This window comes from Crinia signifera, chromosome 6 (assembly GCF_055691185.1).
Source record: "Crinia signifera chromosome 6, ASM5569118v1, whole genome shotgun sequence".
Taxonomy (NCBI): domain Eukaryota; kingdom Metazoa; phylum Chordata; class Amphibia; order Anura; family Myobatrachidae; genus Crinia; species Crinia signifera.
In genome coordinates this window covers 277280520-277306573 of record NC_139222.1, presented here as the reverse complement: position 1 = coordinate 277306573, position 26054 = coordinate 277280520, and the positions used below count along the sequence as shown (strand labels likewise).

At 47.0% G+C, this 26054-nt stretch overlaps 1 protein-coding gene across 1 annotated transcript in view; it reads right to left on the bottom strand.

The window, feature by feature from the left end:
* The window catches only part of GPR162 (G protein-coupled receptor 162), a 60682-nt gene that overhangs the window by 10977 nt on the left and 23651 nt on the right, over positions 1–26054 (bottom strand). The window contains exons 3-4 of the mRNA XM_083149702.1: positions 7507–7693; positions 3818–4002 (exon numbers count right to left, since the gene is read on the bottom strand). Of these exons, the coding sequence (XP_083005828.1) occupies positions 3818–4002; positions 7507–7693 (372 nt within the window). The remainder of the gene's footprint in view (positions 1–3817; positions 4003–7506; positions 7694–26054) is intronic.

Genomic DNA, 26054 nt, shown 5'->3' with positions numbered 1-26054 from the left:
CCCCCTCCTGAGGAAGCCGCTGACGGAGCTAAAGGCGGAGAAACGCGTAGAGGATTGGGATTGAAGCTGTACCTGACATCATTACCGGACCAGTCTCAGATAGGACCACCATCAATCGACAATCGGTGGTCGGAGAGGTCCGTTCAGGAGACTACAAACAAATTCCCTGCTGCTTATCTGGATGATCACTTAAGTATATCCCATTGAAAGTGCACTTTCATGAACTGTTCTAAGGAATATCTTGCAAAAGTTACCGGTACTAACAGAGGGATAAATTCCTATAACTATATGCTAATACTAACCCTCTAAAAACTGCAATTAATCATTTGCTACTACTAATTACCCCCATTAACACCTGCAAGGGGTTCATCTGAGGGAAGCTTGCTTTCAAGTATATGTTTGTTAGTCTTGTTTGTCCCAATGTTGGCCACATTGAATATATTTTTTTTTAATATTATTGTTATGAAATTGTTTTAATAAATTTACAATATATTAAGCACAGCGCTGTACCACTCTGTTTTTTTCTCTAATGCGACATAGCACCCACCAAAATTCCACCAGAATCTGAGCTGCAAAATCCAAATATCACTCCTTCCCTTCTGAGTCCTGACATTTTTTGGTCACACATGAAGCATTGCCGTACTCGGGAGAAATTGGGGCACAGATTTTGGGGTGCTTTTTCTCCTTCATACCTTATGAAAATGAAATATTTTGAGCCAGAACTGCATTTTTGTGTAAAAAAATGTAATTTTTCATTTTCACTGCCCAGTTGTATCAAAATTGGTGAAACCCCTGGGGGTTTGAAATGTACACTATACCCCTAGATGAATTCCCTGAGGGGTGTAGTTTGCAAAATGGGGTCACTTGTGGGGGGGTTCCACTGTATTGGTGCTTCGGGGGTCTTGCTAATGCGACATAGCACCCACCAACATTCCACCAGAATCTGAGCTGCAAAATCCAAAAATCACTCCTTCCCTTCTGAGTCCTGCCATGCACCCAACTGGTATTTTTTGGTCACATGTGAGGCATTGCCATACTCGGGAGAAATTGGGGCACAGATTTTGGGGTGCTTTGTCTCCTTCATTCCTTGTGAAAATGAAAAATTTTGAGCCAGAACTGCATTTTTGTGTAAAAAATGTAATTTTTCAGTTGCACAGCCCAGTTGTATCAAAATTGGTGAAACCCCTGGGGGTTTGAAATGTACACTATACCCCTAGATGAATTCCCTGAGGGGTGTAGTTTGCAAAATGGGGTCACTTGTGGGGGGGTTCCACTGTATTGGTGCTTCGGGGGTCTTGCTAATGCGACATAGCACCCACCAACATTCCACCAGAATCTGAGCTGCAAAATCCAAAAATCACTCCTTCCCTTCTGAGTCCTGCCATGCACCCAACTGGTATTTTTTGGTCACATGTGAGGCATTGCCGTACTCGGGAGAAATTGGGGCACAGATTTTGGGGTGCTTTGTCTCCTTCATTCCTTGTGAAAATGACAAATTTGGAGCCAGAACTGCATTGTTGTGTAAAAAAATTAATTTTTCATTTTCACTGCCCAGTTGTACCACAATTGGTGAAACCCCTGGGGGTTTGAAATGTACACTATACCCCTAGATGAATTCCCTGAGGGGTGTAGTTTGCAAAATGGGGTCACTTGTGGGGGGGTTCCTAACTTTTAGCATCTTATGGTGCCTAGAAACCTACATGGTGCCTAAAAAATAATCTCATAAAAAGGAGGCTCCAAAATCAAGTAGGTGCTCCTTCTATTATGAAGCCTGTGGTTTGGTCAACGTGCACACTAGGGCCACATATAGGATATTTATGAAAACAAAAGAATTGGGGGAATCAATTTTTAGTCACATTTCTCTATTAAAATGTACTGTGTTCCTTAGAAAAATGTATTAAAATTGAAAATCTGCAAAAAAAATGAAATTTTGAAATTTCACCTACACTTTGTTTTAATTCCTGTGAAACACCTAAAGGGTTAACAAACTTCCAAAATGCTGTTTTGAATACTGTGAGGGGTGCAGTTTTTGAAATGGCATCATTTATGGGGGTGTCTCACATACAAGTCCCTCAAAGTCACATCAGAACTGAACTGGTCCCTAAAAAAAATCAGTGTTTGAAATTTTCTTGAAAATTTGAAAATTTGCTATTCATATTGTAAGCCTCCTAGTGTCCAAAAAAATTAAAAGGAAGTTGAAATAATGATGGAAACATAAAGTAGACATATGGTCTATGTTAGTTATTAACTATTTTGAGTGGTATGATTATTTGTCTCACAAGCAGAAAATTTAAAATTTTGCAAATTGCTAAATTTTCCATTTTTTTCCGACATTTTGGTATTTTTCACAAAAAAACACAGACTGTATCGACGAAAATTTACCACTAACTTGAAGTACAATGTGTCACGAGAAAACAATCTCAAAATCACTGGGATAAGTAAAAGCAAAAAAAAGTTATCCCCACTTAAGTGAAACATGTCAGATTTGAAAAAAATGGCTCTGTCAGGAACGCAAAAACTGGCTGTGTCAGGAAGGGGTTAAACCGATCGGTAGTTTGTTGCCTTGGTTAGCAAACAAACCAAGCACTTCAGCCACAAAAGCTACAGTCCCTGTCGCTGGAGGGCTTGGTTTGATAAACTGTGCAGCAAAAGTGTGGGGCTTTATGAACACTGGAAGTAGGGTGATACACGCAGGGCACAGCTGACCTGGAGATTGGTGAATACTTTGACAGAGGCGCGGAGTCTAAGCCCACTGGTGGCATTCACCAGGGTACACCGCAAGGATCTTTGCTGCACCTGATGGTCAGGTTGTGGCCCTCTGACAGAGTTCTCCTTATTCATACTGAGTGCAATAACACAGGCAGAGAAGTAAGGAAAAGCTGATGACACTGTGAACTGGTGAATTGATGGTATAGGCTATATATCGGACTGGCTACCGATGGTGGGTCTCAGAATCGATGGTACAAGCTGGGGTATCGTGCTGGTTTCTGATGGTCAACCTGGGAGCCCATGGTACAAGCTGGGTATTGGGCTGGTTACCGATGGTCAACCTGGGAGCCCATGGTACAAGCTGGGTATTGGGCTGGTTACCGAAGGTCAACCTGGGAGCCCATGGTACAAGCTGAGTATTGGCCTGGGAGCCGATGCTACAAGCTGGGTATCGTGGCTGGTTACCAATGGTCGGCCTAGGAGCCGATGGTACAATCCTGAGCTGTTCACTTGTTAAAGGTGCTGACTACTGGTGACCTAACCTCTTATAACCCCCCCCATGTGCGCTGTTTTTTTAGGGAAGCACATGACCGCAGCAGAGGTCAGTATTCGTGCAGTGCTGGGAATGTGACAGGGCTCAGAGTCTGGGGATTGGTGCAAGGCAGTCAGCTGACACCGGGTTGTCATGGCGGCGCCCATGTCCCTTGGAAGTTGGAACCAGCATGGGACGCCGGGCAGAGAACAGCCGCAGGGGTGACACAGACTGTGACCATAAAAAAACTTTTGAGTGTCGACCTTCCCATTTTCCCATGTTAAAAAAAAACATAGCAAAACATTTCTTGAAATCACATGGTAATTACTATTAAAAAGATAACATTATACTAATAAATCACCTCAGTAAGATGCAGACTTTGTTCATATACTGTATGCACAATAGGGGGCAGCATTCTACACTGATAACTCTCAGCTTGTCGGTAGCACAAGCAGCGGGGGATTGTGGGATGTAGCTGGGGCAGTAATTAGGATAGGCAGAGTATTTATTCTCCATGACCCCCCGGTTACAGTATACCGCCGCTGGGACCATCGGTTACCATGGCAGTGGTCTCACCTGGTGTCGGTGCACCTGTAGGTACTGGCCGCGGTCGGTGGGTAACAGGATATGTCTGACAGGCAGGAATTTCCCATCTCTCAGGTCCCCTCCCAGGTAGTGCGGAGCTCTCTTTATGGCGGTGCCATTGGAATCGAAGCGAACTTCGCACAGACGGCCATCTGCAAAGTCGTCCCTGACGCTGTCTGTAGGGAGAGAAATGAACAGAGGCGCCATGAAGGACACAGACAGGAGGGGGCAGTAAGATCAGGGGGTGGATTAGGCAACACACAGAGGACAAAGGTAATCGAGGACAACTGAGCAAGACTCAACTCGATCACACATGGACGCCGGCCGTCTTCAGACCCTAAGTGGTACATTTACTAAGATGGGCGTTCTAGTGAAGATGCTATGTTGCCCATAGCAACCAATCAGTTTCTATTATATTCAAGAAGGTGCTAAATAAATAAGAATTAGAATCTGATTGGTTGCTAGTAAATTTACTCAAGTTTTCATTTTCAGAAGCTTCAGTAAATGTCTCCCTAACAAATGGATGTTTTAACTATTATACCAGATCCTACTGAATGTTCTTATGTAATTAGACGACCATTGATAGTTTTAGCTACCAATGGTCATCCATTTTCTTTGACTGACTGGCATGTGGGCCAATCAGAACATGAAGGTGGGGCTTCTACTTCCAGGTTGCCAGGGGGCGGAGCTATGCTCAGTGTCTATGCACCTTGAAAAAAAAAAAAACCCACCGGTTCTGCTGTGCTATCAATGGAGGGAAACCATCTGGTTCCTCCCCCCATCGATGGCAAAAGTATTCGACATCGACCATAAACCATCGATGATTTTGAATCACTGATGTTCGATGGCCATCCCTAGTCGGCAGTGAGAGACTAACACGCCTCAATAGCGACCAATCAGAACATCGCGGCATATGTTCCTGTGTATCGCGATACTTATTCATAGGTAAGTGCCATTAACGTGTCAACATGGCTCTGCCACCCACAATGCATTGCAAAGCAGGGGGCATGGCTACAATGACACGAGGAATCACATCATAGCCACGCCCACTTTCTAGCCATGAGCAGGGGTGAGTGGAAACCTGTGAGGGCCATTTCGGGAGAGTAGGCAAGTGTGCCCTATGCTCCGTACTACAAATTTGGCCTACATCACATACGAAAATATATGCGAGTTGTCTTTTACTTAATAAGCACTAGGGGGCGATATAGCAACCCTTCCAGAGAAGACATGGAATTCTAGCTAGCAGTTTTATAATCACTAGATCAATGGCAGCTAGAAGAAGCTGATTGGTTGGCATTGTTCTCAAGGGGGTTTGACCCTGTGCGGGAAATTTACCGTGATAGGACTTCTATTTCACATGGGATGTTGCTATGGGCAACCAATCAGATACTAGGTATTATCTTCAAGAAGTTGCTAAATATATAAGACGTAGATTCTGATTGACTGACGTTTTTGGTTGATTTCCGCCAGTTTGCCTGGATAACGATAGACTCCGCAACCAAATACAAGTCAATGGCGAATACAGAGCACTGCACAGTTTCGGTATGGTACGGTCTAGCTGGATTTGGTATACTAGGTGATTCATCGCGCCCTACGGGCGCTCTTCACACCGGCAGTAAGGGGCTGCGCTCCCTTAATTTGTGAACGTTTGTATTGTGAGAAATATGGGTACTTGTGTACTTTCACGGCTCCCATCGCATGCCAAATATAGTGGCATGCGATGGCATGCGATTTTTGCAGTTTTTAAGCATTTTTTGAAAAATCACATGCGATCGCATGCGATTTTTAACAAAAATGCATCCAAATGCATTGAAATTAGTATCAAACATGTTTAATGGCCCCCAAATGTCATTTTTGAGGCTGTACCACCCCCACTATCAACGCGAACCCGAAGCGTGGCGAGCGCAGCGTGCCCGTGAGGGGCGGCGGTACGCGTCCTACGACCTTTTCATACCCCCACTATCCACGTCGGCGTGGAGTTGAGAATAGAAAGTGTGGCGAGCTTAGCGAGCCACCGAGCCCGAATCGTGGCGAGCGCAGCGAGCCCCGCGAGGTGACGCGGACACCTGTGAAGCCCGCGGATACCTGTGAAGGTATCCGTGTCCGCTCGCCATGCTTCGGGCTCGGTGGCTCGCTGCGCTCGCCACACTTTCTATTCTCAACTCTACGCCGACGTGGATAGTGGGGGTATGAAAAGGTCGTAGGACGCGTACCGCCGCCCCTCCCGGGCTCGCTGCGCTCGCCACGCTTCGGGTTCGCGTTGATAGTGGGGGTGGTACAGCCTCAAAAATGACATTTGGGGGCCATTGAACATGTTTGATACTAATTTCAATGCATTTGGATGCATTTCTGTTAAAAATCGCATGCAATGCAATTTTTTACCATACGATGGACATCGTGGGAGCCGTGATTGTACACAAGTACCGAAATATGGTTAGAATTGTATGAAAGATGCCTGTATTGCAACTTGAGTTATAGGTGAAATGTGTTACATAGAGAGCATATAATTTGGAAGGGGGTGTGTATTGTTTTGTTTAATTAAAAAGCAATCTGACTAGATTGTTTAGAATGTAAGCACAGATCTCTCCGTGTGCATGCTCCGAGAGATTAAATATCTCTTGCTAACTAAGTCAGTGCATGCAGTCACAATCTAGTCAAATTGCTTAGCAAATGACTGCAAATCTTTCTGTGTGTACAGAATGAGAGATACTGAAAACAATCTCCCATTCTGAAACATTACCCGGCCTATTTTGCTTAAGCAAAATTGCTTAGAAAAATCGCTAGGGTGTTTTGGGGTCAGCGGCTCCCCACTGACGGAGGTCACGACACAGGAAAACAGGAAGCTGGGTAGTGATAGGGGTGTATGGGCATAAGGGGGACTAAAGAGGAGGGTGGGGGACACTGTGCAGCTTCTGCCAGTGGGTGAGGGTCCAGCGTGGCAGTACAGGACGGTGGCCCTGAATCAGTGTCTCCTCCTACTGGGTGGGAGTTAGGGTGCATGAGAGCAGGAGGCTGGGTGGTAAAGCATGATAGGGGAATGTGGGCAACACAGGGTGAGCGGGTCCCCACTGGCGGAAGTTACGGGGCAGGAGACCAGGAGGCAGGGCAGTGATAGAGGTGTGTGGGCATGAGGGGTAGTAAAGGTTTTTGGCTGTTGCTGAGTAGGGATGGGCATTGGTGCAGACGCCATCGATGGTTGGGGATGATTTCTTACTTGATTCTTTAATGTATCTTGTTTTATTTGCGATGGCGCAACATACACAGGGCTATCAGAGTTATCTACCGTCCCGGAGTGGCCAGAAGGCTCCCAAAAATCAGGTCCCCCTGCTGGCTCCCCTGGAAAGGAGGGCAACCCTCCCGGATACCGGGGGCCCCCTCCCCGCATCTCCCTCACGGCAGCGTCAATTTCCCGCGATTCATGGCATTTTCAGGGGGGGGATTATTATTTACCCGCCCCCTCCTCGAAGACCCACATATTGTGGGATTTGCCATACTGGGGGCGGGGCTGGATGGTGGCTAACATACACAATAAGGCACGTGCAACGTTCCCACAAACCGCACCCCTAAGTACTGAGTCCATAAGTGCTCATGGTGGCCAAAACCACACTAGCGATACTCTGGGAGAGAGGCCGCGCCAGTGAAGATTGTACGACTCTATACGCTCCTGCGCCACGTCTCACCTTCATCTCCGCTGTCGGACAACATGGAGGCGCAGTGTTCCCACACAGTGCGCAGGTCGGCGCGGTACCGGGCACAGGACCAGATGAATGATGGAAGAAGCAGGGTCTGCGCCATGGAACACCACAGCACACATAAAACCATCCAGGGTGGGGCGCTGTCATAGCGGAGACTGACAAAACTCACCACCTGCAATACAAGAACATACAGTGCGTCACCTTACGGCCATCTGGGGGAAATCAGCTCATAATATATATTCAGAGGGATGTTTCTGTTACCTAAAACCTACCCTTGAGTTATATATATATATATATATATATATATATATATATATATATATATATATATATAGCAATAAATCAAACAGGCAGTGGCACTAGTAGGTCTTCTTGTAAAAAAGCTGTATTTAAACAGAATAGTGGAAACAACGCCCCGTTTTAGTGGTCAATTTTGAAGTTGACCACTACAAATTCGGTCGTAAAAGGTGCCTCAGCCAATTTTTCTATGACAAAACAGTTAGTAATGATCCATCTATCACCAGAACCTTATTACGACCCAGCCTGATTGATCCCCCCCTCGACAAATGCCAGCATCCGTACATTTCAGAGATTGGTCCATAATGATGTGTGTGCTGATACCCGGGATAGACAGTTCAGTAATTTGACACCTGCCCAGAGACAAGCCATTACCATTTTGAGAGCCGACCCTAATCTGATTATCTGTTCCGTAGATAAAGGGGGCTCAATTGTGTTGCAAAACGAGACAGAATATAACCAAGAGATCTTAAGGCAACTGGCAGACCACACCCCTTATGAACACTGCCCGACCAATCCCATACCTAGGATCAAAAGACGTGTTGATATTACCATCTTAAGGGCAGTACCAAGTCAGTGGATCACTGAGGGGTTGGCCAAATACCTTATGGTAGATTTTCCTATCTGCCCAACCATATATACACAAAGGTGCACAAGACTGAGTCTTTGAGCAGGATATTTAACCACTCTGCCTTGCATTGATTGGACGAAAAGACAGAGGGGAATCTTCAATCTGAGGCATGAATTCAGAAGACTTCAGTCTGAACTAAACAGGTGAGTCACAGGGAACAGGATATCAAAGGGTTACAGGTGATTCCAGCTTCAGCCTGGATTTCCAACAGGTGCACAATCAATGAGCCAGCAATGCACAGACTGATTGGCAGCATGAATGGAGTAAAGCTGTGTACACATGGGGGCGATAGGGGCTGAAAACAATGGAAAATATGGTCGCAGGCGACCATATTGCCAGTGATGGGAGTGTGCCCAGGCGATAAATCGCCGGGTGTGCGCTCCCGTTTTCAGCCCCATTATAATCGCTGGTCGCAGCAGCTTGCTCCTGCGACCAGCTGATTACCTCTGCGGCTCCCCCGGCAGAGGTTCCCTTCCATCAGCAACCATCTCTGGTCGCTGATGAAAAGGAGAAACTGAGCAACATATCTCCCCCGGGCTTTAGAACTGAGTCAGACTGAGACACAGAGCAGAATCACCAGTCAGGTAAGCTTGAATAAGCAGATCTGTGACACCTATGTAGCGTGAGAGTATCCCGTTACTGTGTATAGATAGAAATGAGGTGGCACACCTCATTTCTACACACTGGAATAGTGTTTGAGGGCAGGTATATTTGTCCCAGGTTCTTGTCTTACACCTTTTAGAAACAGGAAAGCTTCCATGAGAATGTTTATTTTTTGTTAAAGCTGAGTAAAGGCCCAGCTCAGGTGTTTGGACTCACAGAGGGCTAATCAGCACTTGCAGCTGTGCAAGGCCCATGTAGAGCTGCTGGACTGATCAGTGTGGGCAGACTGCCTGGGGAGGCTGCAGAATCTCTGTGAGAGGAACAAGCTTTCTGACGCAAGTAAGGCCATCCAGTAGTGACTGGAAAACTTGGTGTTTTGTTTAGAGATAGTTAGAGTTATCCGGTGTTTAGTTAGTGCCGGACAGGCAAGGTGTTTTCTTCTGATGTTTATTTTTATTTTCTGCTGAATAAAACTGGTTGCGGCCAGTTGCACCCCAAAGACTGGACTTGTATGATTTCTCAGTCGTCAACGTTTCGGTCTGCATTTCAGACCTTCTTCAAGACAAACATTGTAGCAGCAAGAGATCTTACTCCAACAGAGACCTAATTAACACTGGTCCCATGGTGAACCTATATACCCACCCAAGCAGGAAGTGCCTTCCCACAACCAATACAATTTCACTCAATTCTAATATGTTTATAAGTAGAAATGGGCTAGCTCTAGACTTAACCCAGACCTGTACTGTATGCATAGGTATTCAAAGCTATAAGAGATGGCACCCAACAATATGTATAATAGAAAAAAACAACCAAAGAGTCACCTGGTATAACGGCGTGCGTTCCAACTCCGTGGAACGCACCGCCATCTTGTTTCCGCCTTCGGCAATTAGTTAAATTCCAAATGAATGGCCAAATACCTTAGATTACCCGCATCACCAATAGGCGGGTTAGCTGTGCTTCCACAATTGGTCCCCACATCACACATCATCCGACCGAGCCGCCAGACAGATCAGCCGTGCGGCCCCGCTTGGTGTTCCACAGTGACGCGTCAGCCGGATGTGACGCGTATGCTGTCCATCCGGTGATCTCAGGGACACAGCACTAGGCTTGCGTCTCATTGCCTAGCAACCATATGTTGTCAGGGACCGGGACATCCGTTCAGTGTTTGTGTATAGCTCAGGGGCACAGCGTTAGGCTTGCATCTCATTGCCTAGCAACAAAAATGTTATCAGGAAATAAAGCATATGTTCTGCATTTGTATACATTTATCTACCATCAAAATCTATCTTGTTTTACACAAGTGGGTATTGGATTCACCATGGTCGCAGCTATATGGATGTATTAGACTAGTTCTAATACATCCGGGCTATCCCCCGGGCAGCTCTGGGCCTCTCTGACCATTGCATAGTCCACCTTCTACCAACTTACACCCAGAAGCTAAGGTCAGCTAAACCAGTGGTCAGATCAGTCTAAAGCTGGACAAACGAGGCAAAAATGAAGCTTCAGGCCTGTCTCGAATGCACAGACTGGGGAGTCTTTGAATCCTCCGCTACAAACCTAGACGATCTGACCGACACAGTGACAGCCTACATCAGTTTCTGCGAGGACCTGTGCGTGCCAATCAAAACAGCACGCACCTTCAACAACAACAAGCCATGGTTCAGCGGTCAACTCAGGAAGCTCCGTCGGGCAAAGGAAGAAGCCTATCGCAGTGGTGATATTGTCCAGTACAAACAGGCCAGGAACTCCCTAACACAGGAAATCAAGCTGGCAAAAAAAAGATTCTCAGACAAGCTGGCGAACAACCTGTGAACCAACGACCCCGCGTCAGCTTGGAGAGGCATGCAAGCTATAACCAACTACAAGATCTCTCGAACCCCCTCCACCATGCACCAGAAACTAGTGAACGAGCTGAACGATTTCTACTGCAGGTTCGAGAAGGAAGCTACCTGCATCAGTCCTACCCCTGACCGGGGCAAAACGGCTTGCCCACCCTCCTTCCAAAACTGCCACCCCCAGACTCTCCAGGTGGACCAAACAGAGGTAGAAGGAATGTTCAAGAGGGTCAACCCTAGGAAAGCTGGAGGCCCAGACAGAGTGTCTCCATCTGCCCTCAAGACCTGTGCAACCCAGCTCGCCCCTATCTTTACCAGGATTTTCAACACTTCACTAGAAATGTGCAAGGCCCCCACCTGCTTCAAAGGCTCAATTATCGTCCCGGTTCCCAAGAGCTCAACTGCGAAAGACCTCAATAACTACAGGCCGATTGCACTAACATCGGTGGTCATGAAAGTGCTTGAACGTATGGTGCTGAACCACCTGAGAGTTGTTACAAATGCTCACCTCGACCCCCTGCAGTTTGCCTACCGAGCAAACAGAAGTGTCGAGGATGCAGTCAACCTAGGGCTGCACCACATTTTACAGCACCTGGACAGTCCAGGCACCTATGCAAGGATACTATTTGTTGATTTCAGCTCGGCAATCAACACTATCATCCCTCACATCCTGGAGCCAAAACTCCGTTCACTAGGAGTCCCAGAACCTACATGCTCCTAGATCACTGATTTCCTGACTGAAAGGAAACAGGCGGTGAAAGCAGGCGCATTCATGTCAAACACATGCACAATTAGCACCGGTGCCCCTCAAGGATGTGTCCTCTCCCCCCTGCTCTTCTCCCTCTACACAAACGACTGCACCTCAGCAGAACAGTCAGTAAAAATTATAAAATTTGCAGACGACACAACGGTTATCGGCCTAATCATGGATGGAAACGAGTCGGCATACAGACGGGAGGTGGATCGGCTAACTAAATGGTGTAGCGGAAACAACCTTGACCTCAACCCCCTCAAAACGGTGGAGATGGTGGTGGACTTCAGAAGGAAACCAAATGCCATGCACCCACTCATAATATCTGACAGAGTAGTGTCGAGGGTCGACTCCTTCGAATTCCTAGGAACAAAGATTTCCTGCGACCTCAAATGGGGTCCCAACATCATTACAACTGTCAAGAAGGCTCAGCAGCGGTTGTTCTTCCTGAGGCAACTCAAGAAATTCAACATCCCGCAGGAGCTGCTACTCATCTTCTACACTGCCATAGTAGAGTCTGTCCTTTGCTCCTCGATCACAATCTGGTTTGGAGGAGCAAACGAGAATGACAGACGAAAGTTGCAAAGAGTGGTGAGGATGGCAGAAAAGATCATTGGGGCGGAGCTCCCCACTGTCCAAGAACTATACCTAGCCAGGGTCAATAAGCGTGCAGGAAAGATCTTGGCGGACAAGCTACACCCTGGCCACAACCTGTTTGAACCCCTTCCGTCAGGCAGACGTTTTAGGTCCATCCCAGCAAAGACTACAAGAACTACAAAAGGCTTCTTCCCCATAGCTGTCCACCAACTAAACCGTATTGAACATACCAAATACTAAATACTAACTCGAACTTTTCTAGATACATGTGAAATGTATGTGATGTATGTTTATTAGGGCGGAGTGAAAAAAACTGAAATTGAGAAATTCAAAATCGGCTAGTGTGGGAAAGTTGTGACTTGACCTGAGTAAGAAACGTGCAAAAGCATTTTGATCTGAGTCAACATCTTCTGTTCTGGCAAGAGGTCTGATGTTTCACTTTTTTGGTGAAAATGACGAAAACTGTGAAGATGCTCTGATCTAGTTAAAATTATGTCATGCTGTCTTAGAGTGGTTTATTAATATACTTTAGCTTAGTAAAAGAGAGTACGAGCTTGTCTTTGTGCAAAGTGACTGACTTTGGCGAGAGAAAAAATCCCTGATAAATGACCCATTTTCATGGTTTCAATTGTGAATATGGTGTTTTCTCCGGAACGTGTTTTTTTTTTCTTTTGGGAGAGGATGCTCTGTAATTGATGTGATCAGGAAAAGAAACTTGCTGGAAAAAAAACTGGGTAAATCCCTTTTGTTTGCCTTTAATAGAATAGTGCACCTACAGTATGTGAATTCTAATGTCCAACAAACTCTTTGCTGAATGCTCCAGTAAGTTCAGTAACAATGCATTACACTCTGTTCTTTAGGTGCAGGATTTAAAACACTTCTGTTTATAATGTTTAGTGATATTTAAAATGATACATTAAACAGTTTACACTGTTACGTGTAATACTTATTGTAACAGTTACTGTTTTTCAATAACAGACTGCAACAGTTATTTCTTATTAGCAAGATCTGACAATCAGACACTCTTATTGATGAGACACAATGGGGCAGATGTATGAAAGATCGTTATGGGGGAGAAGGGGTATCAGCGCACGTTACGTGGACTATACCGCTTCTCCCCCATGTATGATGGAGCCAGCATGCGGTAAAGACCTGATCGCAGTAAAAATTTGTTCTCAAAATGGGCAAAAAAATGCTGCACTGCAGGGGGGGGGGGGGGGGCATATGTAACATGTGCAGAGAGAGTTACATTTGTGTGAGTTATTTTGTTTCTGTGCAGGGTAAATTTTGGCTGCTTTATTTTTACACTGCAATTTAGATTTCAGTTTCAACACACCCCACCCATATCTAACTCACTCTGCAATTGTTGCATCTGCCCCCGCCCCCTGCAGTGCAGCATTTTTTTGCCCATTTTTTAGAACAAATTTTTACTGCGATCAGGTTTGAATTAGGGCCAAAAGGCAGTGATACAACCGTTCACAGAAAAGCCTCATTACCTTTTCATTAGTTATGATGCTGACCATTCATACATTCGGCCTGCTATCATTTATACCCCTTTTACACCGTCGAAAAATCCGGGTCAGCGGCGGGTCAGACCCGGATCTTCGGCGGTGTAAATCCCTAACGCCGTGTCCCTTTACACGGGACTTCTACCCAGGTCCTGACCTGGGTAGAACACGGCTAGGACCTGGGTAGAGGGCGGTGTAAATGGGAACGCCGGGTCGGATGACCCGGCTCCCATTTACATGAATGGGGAACGTCCAACCTGGGGACCGCAGCGTCCGCAGGTTGGACGGATTGTCAGTCTGACACTGACAGCCGGGGCTGCTGTCTGCTATACTCTGCAGACAGCAGCAGCGGCGGGGGAGGGAGGTGAACGGAAGCCTGTGTGCGGCATCCATTCACCTCCTGTCCAATGGCGGGGGGTGCGCGCGGGGACTGGGGGCAGCCTAGCAGCTTACCTTAGTGCTGGGCTGCCCCCAGCAGCGTTCCGGGTACGGCGGCGTCGATCGACGCTTGAAGATGACATCGCGCTGTCATCTTCAAGCGCCGGGAAGGGGCGGGAGGGGGGTGCGGGCGTTTAAGCCCGTCCGGTGTAAATGCCCCTAAACGCTGGGTCGTACCCGGCTTCAACCAGGGTCCAAAAAGCCAGGTGTGACCCGGCGTTTTGGTCTAAAAGGGGTATTAGATAGCAGCACCAATATGGTCCTTTACCGCACACTGGCTCCATCATACATGGGGGAGAAGTGGCATCAGTGCACATAACGTGCGCTGATACCCCTTCTCCCCCATAACGCCCAGTCATACATCTGCCCCATTGTGTCTTATCAATAACAGTGTCTGGTTGTCAGATCTTGCTAATAAGAAATAACTTGTAGTCTGTTATTGAAAAACAGTAACTGTTACAATAAGTATTACAAGTAACAGTGTAAACTGTTTAATGTATCATTTTAAATATCACTAAACATTAGATGTATTTGTTTATTACATCATAATACAGTTCAACGTATTTCATTGTTAATATATTGGCTTATCTTTGGCATAACTATACAGTATGTCATAATGCAGCCCTTTCATGTTCCCAGCATAGGGGATGCAAAACTGTTTTTTAAACAAATAAACTAATAAACAAATAAACAGAAGTGTTTTAAATCCTGCACCTAAAGAACAGAGTGTAATGCATTGTTACTGAACTTACTGGAGCATTCAGTAAATAGTTTGTTGGACATTAGAAGACACAGAGGTGCACTATTCTATAGGGCAAACAAAAGGGATTTACCCTGTTTTTTTTCACCAAGTTTCTTTTCCTGATCACATCAATTACAGAGCATTCTCTCCCACAAAAAAAATAAAAATAAATAAAAACACGTTCCGCACCATATTCACAATTGAAACCACGAAAATGGGTCATTTATCAGGGATTTTTTCTCTCGCCAAAGTCAGTCACTTTGCACAAAGACAAGCTCGTACTCTCTTTTACTAAGCTAAAGTATATTAATAAACCACTCTAAGACATCATGACATAATTTTAACTAGATTGGAGCATCTTCACAGTTTTCGTCATTTTCACCAAAAAAGTGAAACTTCAGGCCTCTTGTCAGAACAGAAGATGTTGACTCAGATCAAAAAGCTTTTGCACGTTTCTTATTCAAGTCAAGTCACAACTTTTCCACACTAGCCGATTTTGAATTTCTCAATTTCAGTTTTTTCGCCCTAATGTTTATGCCTCTCTTCCCACCCCCTTTGTGTTCCCTGATTGATGCTGCACTGTTACCACAAAAAATTCCAAGCATACGCAAGTATACCTGGCCAATAAAGATGATTCTGATTCAATAAAGACATACATTACACACATACATAGAAAACACAAAGAGTCAACCCATGGGTCTATTAACCCATAGATTATATTTCTACTCCAGAGGGTAAAAAATTCCTTTTACCCTCCCTGCTCCACTCTATCTACAAAAAAAGGGGGACAAACACTGAACAGATGTCCCGGTCCCTGACAACATATGGTTGCTAGGCAATGAGACGCAAGCCTAGCGCTGTGTCCCTGAGATCACCGGATGGACAGCATACGCGTCACATCCGGCTGACGCGTCACTGTGGAACACCGAGTGGGGCCGCACGGCTGATCTGTCCGGCGGCTCGGTCGGATGATGTGTGATGTGGGGACCAATTGTGGAAGCACAGCTAACCCGCCAATTGGTGATCCGGGTAATCTAAGGTATTTGGCCATTCATTTGGAATTTAACTAATTGCCGAAGGCGGAAACAAGATGGCGGTGCGTTCCACGCCGTTATACCCGGTGACTGGTTGTTTTTTTCTATTATACTGTACATATTGTTGGGTGGCATCTCTTATAGCTTTGAATACCTATGCATACAGTACAGGTCTGGGTTAAGTCTAGAGCTAGCCCATTTCTACTTATAAACATATTAGAATTGAGTGAAATTTTATTGGTTGTGGGAAGGCGCTTCCTGTTTGGGTGGGTATATAGGTTCACCATGGGACCAGTGTTAATTAGGTCTCTGTTGGAGTAAGATCTCTTGCTGCTACAATGTTTGTCTTGAAGAAGGTCTGAAATGCGGACCGAAACGTTGACGACTGTTTGAGGTTCAATATTTTAATGAATTGAATAAATAGAAGTTTTAATCGGCGAATTGGTGAGTGTCCTCCTTTCAAAATTCTATATGGTGGTCTTGTGCCTTGGAGTGAGCACAACCGTGATGAACTATTGAATTGTGTGCGGATTCCGATGTGTGTGTGTATATATATATATATATATATATATATATATCTCAGGGTTGCCGACCCTCCCGGAATTTCCGGGAGTCTCCTGAAAATCGGGTCCCCCTCCCGGCCCCCCGGAAGGGTGGGCAACCCTCCCGGATTCAGGGGGGACCCCCGCTGTCCCCCGGATCGCGGCATTAAAATGCCGCAATCCTCGGGTCTCAGAGGAGGGGGCGGAGCTAAAATGACACAATCGCGTCATTTTAGCCCCACCCCCTCCACGGAGATCCCTGAATTAGCTGGTTTAACATCATGGGGCGGGGCTTAGTGACGTCACACTTAAGCCCCGCCCCCTGAGCTGCTGCTGAAACTCTCCTTTCCGGGCTTCTCCCGGAGAGGACAATAATAAAGTCGGCAACCCTGATATATATACACACACGAGGGCCGGGTGGATAAATAAGTACCTGTGTTTGAAGACAGGTACTTATGAAGACAGGTACTTATTGATCCACCCAATTCATGCTACATGGCTGCAACACTTCCGGATGAGGGGGCCGGTGCATTGTCGTGGTGGAAGAAAAACTAACCTATAAATCGTTCTGAAATTTGGTATGGCGTTGTTTGAAAGATGGTGGTACACGATAATAATAACAACTTTCCTCAGCAGCGCCACTACAGGAACTTATTGATCCACCCTTGTATGTACACTAGAGATGGATTCCCGTTGTGAGACACTAAGGGATATGCCTGGTGCCCATAGGATGCAGGAACTGGAGGAAAGGCAGCGAGGGATGCCAGGCACGGAGGTTCTTCGGTCCTGCCTCCTGTCACCCTGCGCACCGGCCTAGACAAAGAGGCAGGCCAGATAAGCCTTTAGCAGACCCTCCAACATCTGAAGAGCAAAACCCGGTATGAATTCGGAAAGGGCGTGGCCATGGATAAAGGGGGCGTGGTCATGTCCCCTTTCCTATACTTACAATGAGCAGTTATAGACCCAAAAAACTGCAGGCCATAAAAAAATGGTACTGTACCTGCCAAAAAAGGTACAGTTGGTGGGCATGCTCTGGGTGACTAAGCCCCAACCTAGACCATGCCGGGTCCTGCAGAACCTGTCAGCTGCTACCTGGTCCTCTATGGATACTATAGGAGTTTTGTGTTTTGTTACTGAAATTCAGAGCTTCCAGTTGCCTAGCAACATGGCACAGCAGACACACATCCACTGATGTGACCACTCCGCACTGCAGGCTCAGGGCTGCTTCCTAGCTTCTTGGAAGCACAGAGTAGCTGATTAGTAGCTGTATTAGGTGCTTTCCATTTATATGGATACAAATCACAGAGGATAAGGGCAGCGCAACATTTTCCCAGTGACTTGAGCCATACCCTCCAACACGATCCATTCCATTAGGTACAAAATGCTCTGTTGCTGGACTTACTTGCCAGCAGCACAGTCCAATATTCAAAAAGGAAGCCACCCCAAACATCACTGTCCTGGACTCACTGGCAGTTGATGTGACCCCCCCCCCCTTTTTTTGAATTATGGACTGTGCTGGAGTCCCACCTCTGTAACTGACACTGACAGGGAAGTCCAGGAACAGAGCATTTTGTACCTAATGGAATGGGTCATGTTGGAGGATTTGTTGATCATGTGTAGTAGAGATAGTCCCAGGTATAAGGCACAGGTGCCATATTCCCAGAGACCTGCGCTTATAAAGAAGAGCCTGACACAAATCCAGTCTACTGCGCTGCCTAAGTAGATGGGCCCGCACGGAGCCTGCACATGGGAGGATAGGCCAAGCTTGCCTACCCTCCCGGAATGGCCGGGAGCATCCCGGAAATCGGGTCCTCCTCCCGGTCCCCCGGGAAGGTGGGCAAGTCTCCCGCATTCTGGAGATAGCCCCCGCTCCCCCCTTGCCTGCTGGTTTAATTAACTGAAATCGCGGGTCTGCAAAGAGGGGGCAGGGTTAAAATGATGCAATCGCGTCATAGGCCTGCATGGTTCCTGCACATGGTGGGATGGGTGCGCACTAAGCCTGCACACAGGAGGCCTGCATGGTGCCTGCACACGGGAGGATGGGCCCGCACCGAGCCTGCACACGGGAGGATGGGCCCGCACCGAGCCTGCACACGGGAGGATGGGCCCGCACCGAGCCTGCACACGGGAGGATGGGCCCGCACCGAGCCTGCACACGGGAGGATGGGCCCGCACCGAGCCTGCACACGGGAGGATGGGCCCACACTGAGCCTGCACACGGGAGGATGGGCCCGCACTGAGCCTGCACACGGGAGGATGGGCCCGCACTGAGCCTGCACACGGGAGGATGGGCCCGCACCGAGCCTGCACATGGGAGGATGGGCCCGCACCGAGCCTGCACACGGGAGGATGGGCCCGCACTGAGCCTGCACACGGGAGGATGGGCCCGCACTGAGTCTGCACTTGGAGATTGGTCTGGCATGGAGCTGCATGAAATGGTCCTGTTATACGTGGCCACATCTCGCAGTATTTAGCACACTGTACATTGGTTTACATTGCATTAAGCATTTGGTAGTATTTGCGAGCGATTCTGATCCATGCACATGTTAGTAATTTCTCTGTGATGGATGACGGGTTATTAGTGTCACCTGGATGACATGCAGACGACGTGCTGCGGGTGTGTGGCCAGCGTTGGGCATAGGCTCAGAGCCACAAGTGGTCAGGAGACTATGTTGCTATTTTCTGCTGCCCCAAAACACAGTCTGGACACGCCTGCACTGTCCGGATCACTCCCCCTAAATACTGAGTCACTGCCACCTTGCCGCTGTCAATCAAAGTGCGATCACATCCTTCACTTTCAAACTTTGCTATAATAAACAGGGAAGCGGACAGAGCCAGTTACCCGAACTTGGAGCTGCAGGACAAACGGGCAGATGCGTGCACTTGGCGGGCATGTTAACCTGCTCGCTGGGCTTTGAACACACCTAGCCCTGTGAGCAGGTCTGAATGAGCCCCATAGAGCAGGATAATAAGAAGCACTCAAAGTATGAATCTTACTTGCAAACTCGCACTCGTACGGGGTCTGGAACCGAACCTGACCACGGAACCCCAGACCAAACAGACTCCATTCATACTCTGCATTCCGGAGCTTGTACTGTCCTGTCCTGAATGGGCCTGTCCAGGGGGAATGCATGTGACAGCTTTCACGGAGGACATGCCTCACTGTATGGTCCCGAACATTCTGGTCCCCCCACACACACACTACAAGCATAGTTGCCTACCCTCCTGCATTCTGCAGGAGACTCCCTGACATAGCAGCAATCTCCCTCTCTCCCTCATTAGTCTATCAATCTCCCTCGTGTCACCTAGCCCACATTACACTGTTACATCATAGTAACCTCCCCTCCTGCATTCTGCAGGAGACTCCCTGACATAGCAGCAATCTCCCTCTCTTCCTAATTAGTCTAGCACTCTCCCTCATGTCACCTAGCCCACATTACACTGTTACACCATAGTTACCTCCCATCCTGCATTCTGCAGGAGACTCCCTGACATAGCAGCAATCTCCCTCTCTCCCTCATTAGTCTAGCAATCTCCCTCATGTCACCTAGCCCACATTACACTGTTACATCATAGTTACCTCCCCTCCTGCATTCTGAAGGAGACTCCCTGACATAGCAGCAATCTCCCTCTCTCCCTCATTAGTCTAGCAATCTCCCTCATGTCACCTAGCCCATATTACACTGTTACATTTTTTGGGGAAAAAGGAATGAGAGACAGATATATTTACATTGAATCATCAGCACCATTTCCCGGCACTTTACCAAGTATAGTAGCTCTTACTAACTGCTTTGGGGATCATCTACACTTGGATATAAGTCATTTTAAAAGATTCCTCTCAGATGTAGCAGTACACACCCACACTTCTAGGTGCCACGCTCACAATCTCTCCATATATGGAACTAGACACGCCCTCTGGGTGGAGCATGACACGCCCTCTCAATGGGGCGCTGTGCAAAATTCTTACTATCAACTATAATCTCCCTGAAACTAGTTTTCAAAAGTAGGCAAGTATGACTATAAGCTCCAGAATGACAGAGATTGATGAATGGATCCTGTCCGGTCCTGCGTTCTGTTGTCCTGCCCGTTTTTTACCCATACCCCACTCATACTCACAAACAAATCACCTGCTTATGACTTCTACTGCACCCTCTCAGGAGATGTCACATAAGGAAACCGGTATCTTATTATTATTTGCACAGAAAACTACGCACAGACTCAAACTATTAGTGTCATCTTCAATTGTTTGAGATCGAGCCGTAGCACTGTAGCAGCGCTTAGTGAACAAGGCCCAGCGGGTCCATCAGACATAAATCTGCATTACCTGCTGTAAAGCCACAATCTGCAGCTTCGCTGACATCGCTGCTACATGTCAGACTCACAGCAGCCACATATCCTGGAGCAATCCGGCTACTCCGCAGCTGTAATTAAATGACAGCTCCCAAGTGAGTCCTTGAGGTCAAAGACCTGTGAGGCCGTGTCCGGCGCCTGAGAGCTGACGCTTAAATACTTGTAATAGCTCCAGGGGGGTTTCCAAGCTCGCAGCGCACGTGGGGTTAACTGTTGCACAGCGGCAGCTGCTTCCAAACTGCTAATTAAGTCAAACAGATTATTACGTTAATTGTTAAAATAATTAAAGTGGTTGGGTGGAAGAAAATAGACAGAACACAGGGGAGGGATCCAGGGGAGACGGACAGGAGGAGCAGATGATATTCAGCAGGTAACAAGGGGCCTTATTTTGGTTCATTCTTTCTGACAAAATCCTTCTTAGATGGGCAAAACCATGTGCACTGCAGGTGGGGCAGGTGTTACTTGTGCAGAGATAATTAGATTTGGGTGGGGTTTTACTTCAAAGTGAGATCTATATTGCAGTGTAAAAATAAAGCAGTCAGTATTTTCCCTGCACAGAAACAAAATTACTCAGCCAAATCTAATTCTCTCTGCACATGTTACATCTGCCCCCCCTGCAGTGCACATGGTTTTGTCCATCTAAGAAGGATTTTGTCAGAAAGAATGAACCAAAATAAGGCCCAAGATCAGGCGGACAGGAGGAATAACAGTGACAGGAAGGAAGCTAAAACCGCTCAGGAATGAGAGTTACCGGAACATCGGGGCACCCCAATACCCGCAACATACCCCCAACGTTTATATGAATGGGGACAAAATAAAAACTCACCGAAGATTCCTCCTAACCAGTGTTTGTCCAATCCGAACCTCATTGAACGCAATGCAACGGAACATTGCATCTGGCCTGCAGGGCATCCAATGGGACGACACAATAAACGCCATGTGTAACGCAATACCCAAGTGAAGGTGTGGAGGTGACATCTTAGATGTTCCACAGCCGCCACCTGTATTCAGTACAAAAGGATGTCTCCCTCATAGACATCTGTCATTCTGTGATAGGCAGACTCGGCGCTGGCGCCCACAGACCCCGGCGCACTAGGCAGCTGCCTAATGGCGATGGTAGATTTCCAGATCAAATACATGTAGCACAGTTGTATTAAACTGGCTGAGGGCTGCATAGGTACGATGCCACATAAGAGCCCTATCTTTTGGGGCAAGGGTAAGGCTAGTTTCAGTTTCAGGTGGGCTGTGCTGTGGTAGTCTGGTGATAAGGGAGCAGCCTATGGGGAGTATAAGGGGAGTTTACCTCAGAGGGGTTCATACTTCATATTACTGGTGATGGGTTTCTGGCCCTGGAGGTTTGGCATCCATTTCAGTTTGTGGTGCGATTGTTGTTGGCTCTTGATAGCCAGATTGGTGGGAAGTCGCTACCAGCCAGCAGTCAAAGCATGGCATAAGAGGTCATTGTAGGGCACCCCCTTTTGGTAGGACGGCGAGCGTGTCCTTTCCATGCGGTTGGACAAAGGGTGTTTCCTGTGTGGGAGTGCCCACTGCTCTGCCAGGTTAAAGGGTGGTGGGTCCCGCACAATGCAGGTTATGCAGGTCGGAGGTGGTGGTGAGCCTCTCCTTGGTTTTTGGATGAGATCAAGTTGACTGGGCTGCCATTGGTAGCTACTTTCTCTCTGCCATCCTCCAAATTTAGTTTAAAGTTTATTTAAAACCTAGACAAAAATTACAATTCAAATTTAGTTTCAAGTTAGCTTAAATATGGTCACCAATCAATAAATGCTTGTTGACCTTTTGAAAACTAGCATTTGGTTGTCTGTGTATTGATTTATGTTCTGTGTGGTTTATTTCGTGTGATTTATTTTAGGTGAAGATAGCTTAAGGTTAAGGTAAAGGTCAGTCACAATAAGTTATGGGCGCCTGAATTAATGAATACGATAGATCTACAGGTGATACTAATTATTCCTGAGCATACTGTGTCTAGTACAAACTCCTCATTAAGTATATTTACCGAGGGGGGTCATGGCATGTCTTCTAGCACCTCCCCCTCAGTGATGTCACAGGGGTTTCCCTGCATTTATCGTCATCCTGTCCGCTGCAGGAGGAACAGGGCAGGATGCGGGGCAGTCTCTACTCTTTCGGGGCTGTGTGGGACTACCCTGATTTGGGAACCTCCAGCAGCTTCTGGGATTGTAGGCAAGTCTGTTGTATTAGGGTTCCACGAGGACAGAGTTTGAGAAACACTGGCTTAAACCTTGCATAAGCCAACCCAACACAGCCCACATTCCCTACAGGTGGGCCTACCATAACCTCCGAACATGACCCATTCCAGAAGGGATAAAATGACTGGACTTTGCTCTTAATTGGTAATTGCCATCACTTGTGCTGAAACACCTTTCTATCAATTACCAAGTTCAACCCAGGTGATGGCAATCACATTAAGTGGGAGGTCCAGGAACAGAACATTTTGGAGGTCATTCTGATTGACCCACAAAGATGCGAAATTCACAGCTTTGCTGGTCATCTAAACACAGCCTGCACGAACGCCAACCCGCCGTTGGCACGCAGATTTCACCCGCACATATGCAAATGGATGTTTTCACTCTCTGGTGAATTAGATCTGCGGCGCCCCAATCAGCTTCTGCCTGACATTTTTCAAACACAGCCCGTGACATGGCAGGAAGGAGCTGATTGGTTGGCTGCTTATCTCTATTTTACCACTTTTATTATTTATTTATTAACAGTTTCTTATATAGCGCACACATATTCCGCAGCGCTGTACAGAGTATAGTTGAACACTCACATCAGTCCCTGCCCCAGTGGAGCTCACAATCTATATTCCCTACCACATGTACACGTACACAGACACAGTCATTCTAGGGTTAATTTTGTTAGAAGCCATTTGACCTACCAGTATATTTTTGGATTGTGGGAGGAAACCGGAGTACCCGGAGGAAACCCACCCAAGTACAGGGAGAATATACAAACTCAGGGGCAGATTTATTAAACTTGGAGAAGAGATAAACTGGAGAAAAGGTAAAAGGAGATAAAGCACCAGCCAATCAGCTCCCAGCTGTCTTTTTCAAACACTTTTACCTTTTCTCTGTTTTATCTCCAGTTTATCTCTTCTCCAAGCTTAATAAATCTGCCTCTCAGCACCTCTCAGCCATGGTGGGGATCGAACCCAGGACCTCAGTGCTGTGAGGCGGTAATGCTAACCATTACACCATCCATACTGCCATCCGCACTGCCTTTTGAAGTTAGTGCATCTGGCCCTTAATCTGTTGATACAGAGCTTCTGCCAGTTTAACCTCAATTCCTTCTGGGCCTCATAGATGCCAATTAGTTCAATTCCCCGAACCAATTACCTCATTACACTGTAACTATTGCTGGCGTTCCTAGCGTGAAAAACATCCAATCCATATTACATACCCACCCATTGAATGCACCACTTCCATCCCCTCCCCTCTCCTCCCCCTTCTCATCACACGATAACGGGTTCCATGGTCCAGCGACCAATCTTTATATATGTTGGAAATAAGAGTGTATTACTCTGGTCTCAGAGGATGCCCCTTATCATCTGTCAGACAGATCTTGAGATGAGCCTTGAATTTATTTGTAGATATTAATTGGACCCTTCTCTTTTGAACATAAATAACCTGAGTTTGTCAAGTCTCATTATAAGTGAACCTCTCCGTTCCTGTTATTAGTGAGGATACGGTAATCCATGTCTGAACCCCCTCAGGCTCTCCTATGTCTTTCATATAAATGGGTTCTCAGTGCTGGACAGTATTCATCCTCTCTACTAGTTTTCATTTATGTCTGTTGATATTCCAGCCGCGTCTGTACTGTGATGTTCTGAGAAAAAGAATGTACGTTATAACAAAACGCAATGTTCCCTTAGCAGCTTTAAGCTGTCATTTATCTAGTACATCTATAAAATGATGGGTCGCTATTGACAACTCCCCCCTCCCCCTTAAAGACTGATAAATGGATTGGCAAGACAAAAACAAATCAAAAGGGGTAATATATATGGGAACACGAAGTGCCTGTGTTGTCAGAGAGAACAGGTGCTTCCTTCTAAGACACGCTGCCAACATCAATTGAATGGATGTGCCGATAACAGGTGTTATCCATGGACATCACAATTGTCAGGAAACAGTTGTGATAGGCGCTAAGAGAGATTAAAGTAATATGGAAAGATTGCTCTTGAATGAGAAAGGTTTGAACAACAAAGTATTGGAACAAGAACGCGATGGAGGCTGATTAGGAGAGGAAACGAGCGAGGGTTCCCGAGGCGGTGGCACAAGGGAGAGGAGCAATGAGTGGGAAGACGGGAGATAAAGAACATGAAAAGCACATTGTGTAAGAGAAAGGAGTAGGAGTTTAATGGGAAGAAGGCATAAAGCGGAAGAAGGTGTGAGCGAAAGGGCAGCTGAGGCTGAAGAGACCTGGGATAAGTACCATGGTGATAAGGGAGACCTGTATCAAGTCTAAAGAGTGTCGAGTTACCCATAGCAACCATCAGCTTTCACATATTGGCCCTTATTCTGATCGATGCGGATATTCCCGCTTGCGTACGGGCCGCCGATGTTTTTCTTCTGCGCATGTGCAGAGGTCACTCTGCGCATGTGCAGGCGATTTCGCCGCAAGGATTCTCTATACGCCGCACAGGGGGTGTAGAGGGGCGTGAGGGGCTACTTATCCTCATTACCCTATGCATACGCCCCGCGTTTCATGGGCGTTCCCATGCAAACGCGGGGCGTATGCATGGTAATGAGGCCGTGACGCGTGGGTACGGGGCGGGCATCTGACATCGCCGGATGTCAGCTGCCCGCCCCCATACAAGATTTCACACGGACAAGTGTCCGTGTGGTCTTGTGTTGCGGGACCTGGTGGAGCGTGCGGCCCTGCATTCGATGTTCGGCGACCATCGAATGCAGGGGCTGCTCCCACCATGGAGGAGGCGTATCCCCGTCCAATTTCATGCGGATCGCCACATATCCGCGTACGGACGGCAGGTGGCGATCCGTATGGTAGGCGGGGATTCGCCTGCACGGTCGTGGCCGCATATTCTGATCGGGCCGCACCGATCAGAATAAGGGTCATAGTTTTGAGGAAAACATTTTCTGAATGCTAGCATCAATTGCTCTTTAGTTGTTTTAACTGCAAACAACATAAATACAAAGGTTGTGCATATAA